The 13,163-nt window shown below is 38.8% G+C and overlaps 1 protein-coding gene across 1 annotated transcript in view; it reads right to left on the minus strand.

Moving 5' to 3' along the window:
* Nucleotides 1-9,014: 9,014 nt before the first annotated feature.
* Nucleotides 9,015-13,163, minus strand: part of PIBF1 (progesterone immunomodulatory binding factor 1) — a 212,244-nt gene continuing 208,095 nt past the window's right edge. Inside the window, exon 18 of the mRNA XM_082675882.1 lies at nt 9,015-9,142. Coding sequence (XP_082532008.1) covers nt 9,092-9,142 — 51 coding nt within the window. The 3' untranslated portion in view covers nt 9,015-9,091. The remainder of the gene's footprint in view (nt 9,143-13,163) is intronic.

Raw genomic sequence — 13,163 nt, forward strand, 5'->3', positions numbered from 1 at the left:
TATAGAAAACAGAGGGGGGGACTTCCTTGGTGGTGCAGTGGATAAGACTCTGTGCTCCCAATGCAGGGGGCCCGGGTTCAATCCCTGGTCAGAGAACTAGATCCCACATGCGTGTCGCAACTAAGAGTTCGCATGCCACAACTAAGGAGCCAGTGAGCTGCAACTAAGGAGCCCGCCTGCAGCAACTAGGGCCCAGCTCAACCAAATAAATAAGTAAATAAATAAATATAAAAAAATAGATTAAGTAAATAACTGATATAAAGTATCAGATCAAAGAAGGTACAAAAACAAGTTCATTATTCTGATTCAGAGAACAATTTACTAATTAAAGGAAATAAAAAGGAAAGCTTTTCAAAAAAAAAAAAGAAAAGCAAAGAGGGAGAGGGAGTGAGGGGGGAAAGGGAAGAGAAAGGAAGACTTAATAAGTATAGGGCCATGGAGAATTTCATAGTACCTTCCTGAAAATGATGTCATTGGAAATATACAGCAGTGGTATAAATAAATCCTATTATCTAAAGACAATGTTTATAAGGTAATTAAAGTGACTTTTGCATTTCAATTGTATTTAAATGACTTAGGTAAGATATGAGGTACAATCTCCTTTTTAAAGAGGGATGTTAAAACAGAAGTCTGAACAATGACTTCAAAATCACATGACAGTAGCAGTGATGAAATCACTAGCAGAAACAAATGAAATACAACTTGTGAAGCTGGCATGGAGCACAAAGGTATTGTGGCACATAAGGATCAAGCAGTCCTCCGGAGTGAAAATAAAATCACCAGTTTACTGGATTAGAGCAGACATGAGCACAGTCACCTAGAACGCAGGTTCATAGGCTCCCAGAAGAAGGACTAGAAAGTGACTAGAATGTAAATTACAGAGGTATAGGCAATGTGGTAATGGCAGGGTGAGGTCAGGACTGTTAATCTAAAACCTATAAGATAAAGAGTCTGGATGGCATTGCCCATTCCAGTATTGTCTAGGGCAGTGGTGTTTTTTTGTTTTTTTTGCAGTACGCGGGCCTCTCACTGTTGTGGCCTCTCCCGTTGCGGAGCACAGGCTCCGGACGCGCAGGCTCAGCGGCCATGGCTCACGGGCCCAGTCGCTCCACGGCATGTGGGATCTTCCCGGACCGGGGCACGAACCCGTGTCCCCTGCATCGGCAGGCGGACTCTCAACCACTGCGCCACCAGGGAAGCCCTAGGACAGTGGTTTTAAAGCTTTTTTAAGAACTAGAGGAGGAAGGACGCAGTATTCTCGGCAGAGGAAACAGCCGTGGTGAAGATTCTGAGGAAAAAAGGGGCTGGAAAAGTTTAAGGAACTGCAAAAAGGCCACTGAGTTATGTAAAGAGTAGCTCAAAAGGAGCTTGAAAAGCAGGTACGGATGCACCCCGTAGGCCGTGGCAGCGTGGGGAGCTGGCTGGCACCTCAGAGCAGAGGGTGCGCATCCCTGTCCAGCGCCAGCTGGGTGGTTTGGGGGTCTTTATCCCATCTCACCGCTGAAATCTGGGTCCCATCGAATCTGGATCCTTTCTCCTGAGAGCCGGCTGGTGAACACTTATGAGCACACCCCTTGATACTGTGTAAGGGACACAATTTTTTTTTTTTTTTTTACTATAATTTAAAAGATTGTCAAAGATCTGGCGGTTTTGAGAATCAACATGCTAATTCCAGGGTGATATAGTAAAAATATTACAAAAATGTTTCACAAATATTTAGAAGTCATGGCAATCCCCCCCACCCCCTTCATGCTTGGCTTTACTTGGAAGGCAACTATAACCATAAACTAACCAAAAAGTGTTCAATGTATTTCCCTAAAATGGCAAAGCTGTTACTCAAGTTTTTGGATCAGCTTCTAACATTTCTTCTGATTTATTAGGCTTATGTTTTGATTATTTAAAAGAAGAAATTGGGCTTCCCTGGTGGCGCAGTGGTTGAGTCCGCCTGCCGATGCAGGGGACACGGGTTCGTGCCCCGGTCCGGGAAGATCCCAGATGCCACGGAGTGGCTGGGCCCGTGAGCCATGGCCGCTGAGCCTGCGCGTCCGGAGCCTGTGCTCCGGGAGAGGCCACAACAGTGAGAGGCCCGCGTACCGCAAAATAAAAAAAAAAAAAAAAAAAAAAGAAGAAATTGCAATTGAAACAATTTTTTTCCCTCTGTTCTTAATCCATTTAGTCCACATGCTGAGGAATTTTAGAAAATTAAAGAAAAATTGTACTTGTATTATAGCTTTTTCTGTGTTTGAAACTACAGATTAGTTTTATGAAGCTGGCAGCAATAAAGGACATAACTGCTGTATTATATGCTGTGGAATTGAATAGCTTAAATCTTTAAAGCTTAAAACGTTTTTTTCCTCGTAATACATAAGCATTTCTATTATTAGAAGAAAAGAGAACTATTTTATATTGCATCTGGGTTAAGAGGACAGTCATTTTTACTCTATTCCATCCCACTCTATTTGGAGGCAATATGTTAGATTCTAAACTGCTAAATACAGTTGAGAGCCTGTTTCATTAGGTCACAGAATTAAGTGTATTAGGTAGTGTTAGGCTTTTGAATTAGAAAGTACCCAACTATAAAATAAGGGGAAACCCCCCCTGAAAAGTAGAAATAATGTATCAAAAGTTAGCTTCATTTAAAATAAATTTATGAAGATTTTTCTAAACTGTAGGTACTCTCTTTGAATATAAAGTAAACACAACACACGTCTAGTATAAGAACTAAAAGAACTGGCTTCTAACTGGGGCTAATAAAATATGCTTTAATCCATCTATTTAGAAGCATTTATCCTGATAATGCCAGAAGTCTTTTTTTTTTTAAATAAATTTATTTATTTTTGGCTGCGTTGGGTCTTCGTTGTTGTGCAGGGGCTTTCTCTAGTTTCGGTAAGTGCGGGCTACTCTTCGTTGCCATGCAAGGGCTTCTCATTGTGGTGGCTTCTCTTGTTGCGGAGCACGGGCTCTAGGCACAAAGGCTTCAGTACTTGTGATGCGCAGGCTCAGTAGTCGTGGCTCACAGGCTTAGTTGCTCCGTGGCATGTGGGATCTTCCCGGACCAGGGATCGAATTCGTGTTCCCTGCACTGGCAGACGGATTCTTAACCACTGCACCACCAGGGAAGTTCTCATTTAAAATTTTTCAATTAAATTTACTGAAACATGATATACTATGCTCTCAGCTTGTACCTCAATTGCAATTTGTTCCATTTTCTAAGTTCATATCTTATAATACCTTGTATAAACTGTAGATTAAGCTCTAAATAAAAAATTGTAGTGTCTAAAAAAGGAAAAAGATCATTATTCTCTGTGGAGAATGGTTTGGAGAGAGGCATGAGTAGATTTAGGAAGACTGGTTAGGAGACTGACGTAATCTAGGGAAGAGGACATGAGGATTTGAGCTAAGGTGGTGATAGAAATTCACAAACAGGAAATGAAATACAAAGTATAAAATTAAAGAAGTTGAAATCTTTAAAAAAATCTTAAATTAGAATTGGATATACTGGTAGGAACTCATGATTTTCCCCTCTCTATTTAAAAACACTTATTTCATAACTCTGTCTACTGAAAAAGCCTAGAAACATTGAGGGCCTAGAAACAATGAACATTCCCAGTGCCCAGAATGACTCATTCATTCTTCATGGTATCATTAGGCTTGGTGTATTTCTTGTTTTGCCTACAGACTGGAAGTTAGGTCTAAAGACTTCATCTGATTCAGGTTATTTATTTATTTTTTTCCAAGGATACTGCATAGGTGTTTTATTTGATTAATTTATTTACTTAATTTATTTTTGGCTGTGTTGGGTCTTCATTGCTGTGCGCGGGCTTTCTCTAGTTGCATCGAGCAGGGGCTGTTCTTCGTTGCGGTGTGCAGGCTTCTCATTGCGGTGGTTTCTCTCGCTGCGGAGCACAGCACCTAGGCGCGCGGGCTTCAGTAGTTGTGGCTTGCAGGCTCTAGAGCGCAGGCTCAGTAGTGTGGTGCACGGGCTTAGCTGCTCTGCAGCATGTGGGATCTTCCTGGACCAGGGCTCGAACCCATGTCTCCTGCATTGGCAGGCAGATTCTTAACCAATGAGCCACCAGGGAAGCCCTAGGTGTTGTTTTATACTTCACGTTACATCACATCAAGAGTCACATAAATCAACATAATCTAAGGTTGATTAGAGCATTTTGGTGGTTATGACCTGATATAAAGTTCTGCGATATCCTCTAACTGCTTTAGCATTCATTGGTGATTGATGCCTGAATCATTTCATCAGGGGTTACTAAATGGTGATTTCCTAACTCTTACCTTTCTTTTTTAAAACATCTTAATTGATGTTTTAAAATGTACAACTGACATACAATAAACTGTACATTTAAAAAAGTAGAATTTGATAAGCATTTTTATACATATACACCCCCATGAAACCATCACCATAATCAAGATAGTGAACATATCCATCACCCCAAGATTTATTTTGCCCTTTTATATATTTGGAAATTTTCATAATCGAAAGTTTAAAAAAAGGGAACTATTTAAGAGCTAGATCATCTGAAGCTTGAGGCCTAATGAGAAAAGGGTCTGGAATGACTCATAGGTTTGTAATACAAGCCATTGAATAGCCACTGATATGAGCCATTTATTGAAACTGGGAACACTGGAGAAGAAACTTGGTGTATTCAGTTTTGCACATGTTAAGTTTAAGGTTACAATGAGACATTCAAGTAGAGATGTCAAGTAGGCAGGTCCTATATTAAAAGGTAACAGTTTGGACTAGGGATATAAACTTGGGAATGTTGGCATATAGTAACTGAAGCCAGGGAGCAGAAATTATCAAGAGAATAAGTACAGAACAGAACAAAGACTCAAGGGGGAAAAGACACTTTGAAAAACTCTAATGTTTTATGATCAGCTAGAAGAGGAGCAAGGGGGAAAATGAGAGTACAGTATTGCAGAAGCCAAGGGAAAATAAGGCAAGAACACATCATTTGTGCTTATCCTAGTAAGTCGCATTCTGTATAATAGTTTTACTTTTCGCTCATAACTGATACATTACGATTTATAACCAGTAAGTGTGGGCATACTCCTGAAAGATGTGTCATCTTTAGTTCATTAACAGAATTAAGTTTCTGAGTCCTGTAAGGCTGAGAACTAGACCATGGGCTCTGTAAATCAACGAAAGTAAACATTACCTTGGAGGACTCTAGATAGCTGTTTGGCTGGCGAGTTTTGCCTGGTGACCTCCAAGCCTCAGGAAGTCTTTCTTTGAAGCATTTACAGTACTAATTACTTTTTTAAAGGAGTAATATTTAAGACAAACTCTTTTGTTTTGTCTATCATTAGTCTCTCAGGATCGTAAAATAAAAGGGAAACTGGCTCATTAACAACTTCAACCTCCCCTAAAGGTGGGAATCTGGCCTTAAACTTCCTGGTGATTATCCAACCACTGCCTGTACAACATAGTGACTCTGGGTCACCGTGTGATAGGATGAGAGAAAGGGGAAAAGGGGAGTTGTTTAATGAGTATAGAGTTCCAGATTTGAAAGATGAAAAAGTCTGAGAGACCTGTTGTACAACAATGTGAATAAACTCAACATATTGAACCCTACACTTAAAAATGAGTAGATGGTAAAGTCTATGTTATGTGTTTTTTACCACAATTTAAAAAAAAAAGTAAGCAGGGCTTCCCTGGTGGCGCAGTGGTTGAGAGTCCGCCTGCCGATGCAGGGGACTCGGGTTCGTGCCCCGGTCCGGGAAGATCCCACATGCTGCGGAGCGGTAGGCCCGTGAGCCACGGCCGCTGAGCCTGCGCGTCTGGAGCCTGTGCTCTGCAAAGGGAGAGGCCTGCGTACCGCAAAAAACAAAAACAAAAACAAAAAAAAACAAATAAAAAAGTAAGCAGAGGGACTTTGCTGGTAGCACAGTGGTTAAGATTCTGTGCTCCTCATGCAGGGGGCCCGGGTTCGATCCCTGGTCAGGAACTAGATCCCACACGCATGCCACAAATAAGGAGCCCGCCTGCCGCAACTAAGACCCAGCGTGACTAAATAAAAATAAATAAATATTAAAAAAAAAAAAGAGGGCTTCCCTGGCGACACAGGGGTTAAGAATCCACCTGCCAATGCAGGGGATACGGGTTCAAGCCCTGGTTCGGGAAAATCCCACATGCCGCAGAGCAACTAAGCCCGTGAGACACAACTACTGAGACTGCCCTCTAGAGCCCGAGAGCCACAAATACTGAAGCCCGTGCGCCTAGAGCCCATGCTCTGCAGCAAGAGAACCCACTGCAATGAGAAGCCCGTGCACCGCAACGGAGAGTAGACCCCGCTCGCCATAACTAGAGAAAGCCCACGCACAGCAACAAAGACCCAACACAGCCCAAAATAAATAAACAAATAAATTTATTTTAAAAAATTAGAAAGAGAAAATGAAGGTCTGGAAATTTAAAGAAAAGGCAAGGGTTGTAGTGGTATTAAGAACTGAGCTAGACACTATGGAGAACAGTATGCAGGTTCCTTAAAAAACTAAAAATAGAATTACTGTAAGACCCAGGAATCCTACTACTGGGCATATACCCAGAGAAAACCATAATTCAAAAAGACACATGCACCCCAATGTTCATTGCAGCACTATTTACAACAGCCAGGTCATGAAAGCAACCTAAATGCCCATCGGTAGATGAATGGATAAAGAAGATGTGGTACATATATACAATGGAATATTACTCAGCCATAAAAAGGAACAAAATTGGGTCATTTGTAGAGGCATGGATGGATCTAGAGACTGTCATACAGAGTGAAGTAAGTCAGAAAGAGAAAAACAAATATCATATATTAACGCATATATGTGGAACCTAGAAAAATGGTACAGATGAACCACTTTGCAGGGCAGAAATAGAGACACAGATGTAGAGAACAAACGTATGGACACCAAGGGGGGAAAGCAGCGGCGGGGGGTGGTGCTGTGATGAATTGGGAGATTGGGATTGACATGTATACACTGATGTGTATAAAATGGATGACTAATAAGAACCTGCTGTATAAAAAATTAAAATAAAATTCAAAAAAACCCCCCCAAACAAAAATGAGCTAGAATAGATTCTGTGATACTAAAAAGCAAAAAAAAAAAAAACCCATTGATTTTTAATATATTAAAAAAGTTACATCACTGTATCTCATCTGTGCCCAAATTCATCAAATAAACATTTAGAGCTTAAATTCAAGGCACAGTGCTAAATACTGAGGACCAAAAAAAGCTTAAGAAATAGTTCTTGCCTTCAAGGAAATGGACAAGTAAGCAATTATTATAAAATATGGTAAGCAGAATTAGAGATATAGAGTACAGAGTACATAAATTACTATGGTAGAACAGATAGAACTTTCTGGAAGGAGTGGCATCTGAATTAGAAAATTCACAAATGTCATCTAAAAAGATTTCATACCACAGTCTAATCCTGAGCTTTATTAATGGTAGGATATGATAGAAAGAACTACGTTTTTTTAAAGGAGTAATTCATATCTAGAAAGGAAAGGAAAGGAAGAGGGGAAAAAAATAGGGATTTGGAGGGAGGAAGACTTCCTCAATTTCCTCATCACTGCATTTTCTATTTTTAAAATTAGCTCCAAATTTTCCTGCTTCTGTGCCTTTGTCCACACCATAACTTTAACTTGGATAATCAATCAGTATTCCTTTATATTAAAATATGTACATATAACAAACAGCGTTGACTGAACTAAACTATAAAATGCTTTTCGATTAATAACTAGAGGTGAAAATAAAACAGACATTCTCTTCTAGCATTTTGGAAAGAAACAAATTACGCTACAAATTTAGTTTTAATGAATTATAAGCGCATCTGGATTTAGGATGCGTGCCTGAGAAAGGCCGTTTTCACAAATCTTTGTTGCAGAAAGTCGTATTTTAGATGTATCCAAACGAAATAAAAGGGAAGGATGAGATTAGGGTTTTTAGGCCAACAGTAGATTTACAAGTGCATATTATTATCAGAGGCTTTTTCTGTTCTCTCACACTCAACTAATAGCCTATGATACTGTAAACTTTCAAAGAACACAGTGATTAGATAGATTCTTTTTTCATATCTACCAGGATAATCAGTGATTTGCGCATCAGTGGTGCTTCACTAGGAGGCGGGGGTGATGTGCGACCCTGAGGGACAGAGAGGGTTCTGACTGTCACAACTCGGGCTGGGGGTGCGGGTGCTACTGTCATCTAGTGGTAGAGGCCAGAGATGCTGACAAACATCCCACAAGGCAAAGAACTGCCCCACTCCTGTCCTGAATAAAGAATTGTCCAGCCTCTATGTCAACAGTGGTTGAGAAAATCTGATACCTGAAAATATACTTCTTTCTTTTTCTTTTCTTTCTCTTCCACCCCTCTTCTTTCTTTTAAATTGTAACTCTTGAATGACAAATGGAGCATATTTTATGCCAAGAAAAAGAGAAAATGCTACTGATTTTTTCTTACAGACTAGATATTTGGTCCATACTGCATCTGTTTTGACCAAAGTAACAAGACAGTTTCCACCAAATTTTTACTTGACCAATGGAATAACGGACTTTGTACCAGATTGTATTGGTTAATAATAATATGAAATATAAGAAAAAACAGAGCCCAAAGAAAGAATCAGCAATTCATATCCACTTACATGATATCTGACCACCATTATTGGGCATATAAAATGCCTTCTAGTAGACTTCACAGATGACTATTAATTTAAAAATTGTAAGGTGTCTTGGTATTTGTGTTATGACATTTAAATTTAAAATTTATATAGTTAGAAAAATACTCACCAATATAACTAATCAAAATATTTATAAGCCACAAGTTTAAAATGCCTTAAAGAATTACGAAAGCTTCAATATTTAAATCATAGTAGAGTATACAATATTTATTTTGTAACAAAATAGATAAAACCAAATATTTGCACTTTATGTAGTTTGATTATTATGATAATTTGTTAATTTAACATTCAGTTAAAATAAACTTTAAATTAGCTATTTAAAAAATGTCAAGTACGTGATTAAGATAAATTTTGTTCATCAGAAAAAGACCTTCAGGAGTAAATAATGATAGAGCAAATCTGTCCAAAACACTACGTCTTCATTTTTTGTGTCTTAGACCACTCAGGTGCTTCTTTTTTGGTCTGTAAAAAAAAAAAGGAAAAAAAAAAAAAAAAAAGAAGAAGAAGAAAAGAAAATTATGTAAAATGCTTATAAGGAGGAGAAGAGAAACAATTCAAATAACTAAGTACCTATATACATTGGGGATTTTTATGTAAAATTATAGTAAATAATTGCTTTTTGTAATTCAGAAAGAGACTTAAGGGCAAAGATTTTGTCTTTTGTCAGAAATAATCTCCCACCTGGTATGTCGATTAAAATAAATACACAGCTGTGTTTTCTGGCTTAAATCTGATATTTAATATATTCTACAGAGGCGAATATTTTATGAATTGATTCTATTTTCAAATAAAATTATAAAAAAATCAAGGGCACAGCTTCTTTTTAGTTGTCTTATCTATCTACATACAGATACTCATTCACTCAATAGATATTTAGTAAAGAATTTCTAGATCCAAATCATTGTGCTTTGGGTATTCTGCATTGCTAAGTATTTACCAGAGTACTTCTTGGGTTTACTGCTCAATCATTTCAATGTAAAAGAGCCTGGCTATACAGAGTAGTAACAAAAGAGCAGGGAAGGTGGTCTGTGATAGAGCACTTAGAACTCCCTATATAAGATACTGATGCCAATCAAAACATCTTATTTTATATAATATAATAAATCAAACATGCAATTACTCCTTTCCCACTTATATCTCCTTAAAACTATGAAGAACCACATTCCTAAATATATATACATTGGCATATAGATAAGTAAGATAAGTTATGACAATTTTATCTTTTTCATATGCCATAGCTGATGCACAAAATGTTAGAAGTGACATCAATGGTCAGCTCCTCTTGCCCTTAGCCATGCCCTTGGGCAGCTTCAATTACCACCAAATATACCAGTAGACCCTCCACCTCCTTCCTCCAGCCCCATCTGTATAACCATAGCTCTAACTTGAGCTACAAATACTTTTACATGATACCTAAAGGCAAGTAAAATTCAGTATGTCAAAATGAACTCCCCCAATCGCCGTATTCTCTGTCTTGGTGAATGGCACCATATTTTGTTCAGTCATCTAAAACAGAAATGACTAATTCCTCTTCATCTTAGATTTCTCCTTTTTTTTTTCCACTTGCTACGTTCATTCTAAACAGTCCCTAACATTTGTAGAAATATCTTTTAAACTCCTTATTCTGCTTCTACCTTGACCCCAAAAGGTTTACCTTGGGCCCTCATCATTTCTGGGCTTCACTCCCGCAAGAATTTCCTAATTCTGATTTGGCTTTTTCTTCTATTATGTTCATCACCCACAATCCCTCCAAGCTTATCTTTCTAAAATGCAAATCTGCATTAAAACACTTTAGTAGTTTTTCTTTAATAGAAAGTCCAAAGTTATTAGTATTAAAGGTGAAAGAAGCTTCCAGGGTAAAATAAGGAAATCATAGGGAAAAGCCAGGTGCTGTCTTCCAAGAGAATTCAAAGGTGACAGGGCCTAACCAAATCCAAAAGAAACCAGAGTACAAACCAGAATGCTAGCTGATCTGCCAGGGGAGGGGTAAGTTCCATTTTGAGAAACTGTGATCTTCACTAGGTCATAATGTAAACTGGTTTTCTTAACTGTGGCTCGTGGACAAAAAAATATGAAAGCAACTTCTACAGATCCAAGCAAAAGGCACAGGATTTGTATATCTGCATTTTCTCAATCAACTGATACTAAAAGTTCTTTTACGACTATGTATGTATGTATGTATAGTAGAAGGTAAATAAAACTTTTGATATTAAAAGGGAATCTTAAGACTCATAAAGGACAGTACAAGCATTTTAATGGTAGACTGTCCTTCCTGACTACTTCAGTCTGTGTCTGGTCCATTGCAGACCATCCGCCCTCCATCCCCTCCTCCCAGTAACTTCTTTCTTCAGATGTATTAATGAAGTAGCTTTGCCACAGTCGAGTGTACCTCTGTCCTAGGGATTAACTGCTTTCTCACTTCATAAATTGACTTTTCAGTTTTTTGGTCATAGCCATTTAAAATTAGTTTCACAGCTTGTCCCATAGGTCTAATGTATATTCCTTATTCCTAGGTTATTTGGGGGGAACTTCACTATCATTGTCATGTCCAAGCTACATTTAATTTAGAAGATAGGGCCCTGTAGGATCTGGTCCAGGCCTACTTCTCTAACCCTATCTCTTGACACTCTACTACATGAACTAAATTACTTGTTGTTGAGATTAGTTTTATAGTAATTTATTGAACACCTACTATGTACCAGGTCTTTGTGTTAGGTTGTACGGCTATAAAAATGAGTAAGACCCTATGACAGAGCCTGGTGGTTGCCTAGATTACATCTATTTTCCCCCTTTCAATAACAGAACTCTGATGTCATTATGAGAGTAATGGGCTCATCCAGTGAAAAACTACATTTATCAGCCTCCCTTGCTGCTAGGTGTGGACGAGTGACTAAATTCTGACCAATGGAATACAAATAGAAGATGTTGGGTAGAACTTATAGAAAAATGCCTTTAGAATAGGAGATGGTATTTCCCCCCATTTCCTCTTGCTTCCTGCTTGGAATGCAGATATGATGGCTTAGGCTACAGCAGCTATATTGTGATTCTGAGGACAGAGGCCACACACCAAGGATGGTTTGAAGAGAAAGGCAGAAGAAACCTAGGTCCTTGATGACTTCAAAGGGCCACATACTAGCCCTGAAAAGCTTATCTTCAGGCTTTTATCTGAGAATCAGAACAATCTACTTAAGTCACTGAACTAGCAGTGGAACGTAATTCCTAGACACTGACTCTAATCCTTAAGTAAGTTATAGCATTTGTTTCATGTTGTATTTTCTGCACACAGGAAAAGTGTCTGGCATGCAGTAGGTGCTCAATGACATGCTTCTTTTGTTGTTGATTTTTTTTTTTTTTTTTTTTTTGTAGCTGGAGCACAGTACAGAATAATGGGTTAAAGTACAGGCTCTGGAATAAAACAGGCTCCAGCCATTTATTTGTAAACTCGGGCAAGTTGATGACCAGTTACTTCACAATAATATGAGGAGAATAAAAAATAACAGTGATGGATATTCTGGGTACCCTCAGACCTGCTGTGCCTCAGGATGCTGTCAGTGGTGGCTTATGGTTTCTGATTAGGTTCAGTTAATGAGCTGCAAAGTGGGCTTGTAGGTCAGAGGAGAAACAAGTTGGGATATCTATTCTTCAGCTCCTTCTTTGCCTGGCCATAGTTTGGTAGTAGTAAATTCTTCTATGGAAGACCAAAGTTTCCTACGAAGGCTCTAATTCCTCTCCTTGCCCCTTGAGACCTAGGAGTATTTATAACTTTGCATAGTTACTAAGCCTAAAATGTTCATTATCGCCTGTTGGTTTCTACCTCCTTGTTTCTCCTATAGAGGTGTTTCTCACTCCCTCCAATTTATCCCTCCATCTGCCTCGTCTTTCTCCTCCACCACCACCTTTGCTACCTTCTTAATTTCTGTATGAATTGATATCAAAGTCTGTTGGCTCTTTCTTTCCATTCCTCTAGTTCATCTTTCACTGTTGCTGTCCAGGTCTGAAAATACAAACGTGACCCTCACAGTATTTTTTACTTGCTTCCTATTTGGTATTTATCACACATGTTATATGACACACGGTTTCCATGATCAGACTCTGAGGCACTCTAGGGCAGGGGCCCTGGGCATGGAATAAGGCTTGAATAAATGAATAGCTTCAAAAGAATGTGCCACAGACTCAAAAGACAATTCCATAAGAGGTACTGCAAAATGCTTTGAGATATAGCGTGGAAGAACCTTGAGGATGTTATGCTAAGTGAAATAAGCCAGTCACAAAAAGACAAATATGGTATGATGCCACCTATGAGGTATACAAAACAGTCAATTTCAAAGCAATTCAAAGTAGAGTGGTGGGTTGCCAGGGGCTACAGAGGTGGGGGTGGGGAAGAAGGGAGGCATTGCTCGATGGATACAGAGTTCCAGTTTGCAAGATGAAAAAGTTCTGAAGACCTGTCTCACAACAATATGAATACACTTAATACTACTAA

This window comes from Grampus griseus, assembly GCF_964374135.1.
Source record: "Grampus griseus genome assembly, chromosome: 18".
NCBI lineage: Eukaryota > Metazoa > Chordata > Mammalia > Artiodactyla > Delphinidae > Grampus > Grampus griseus.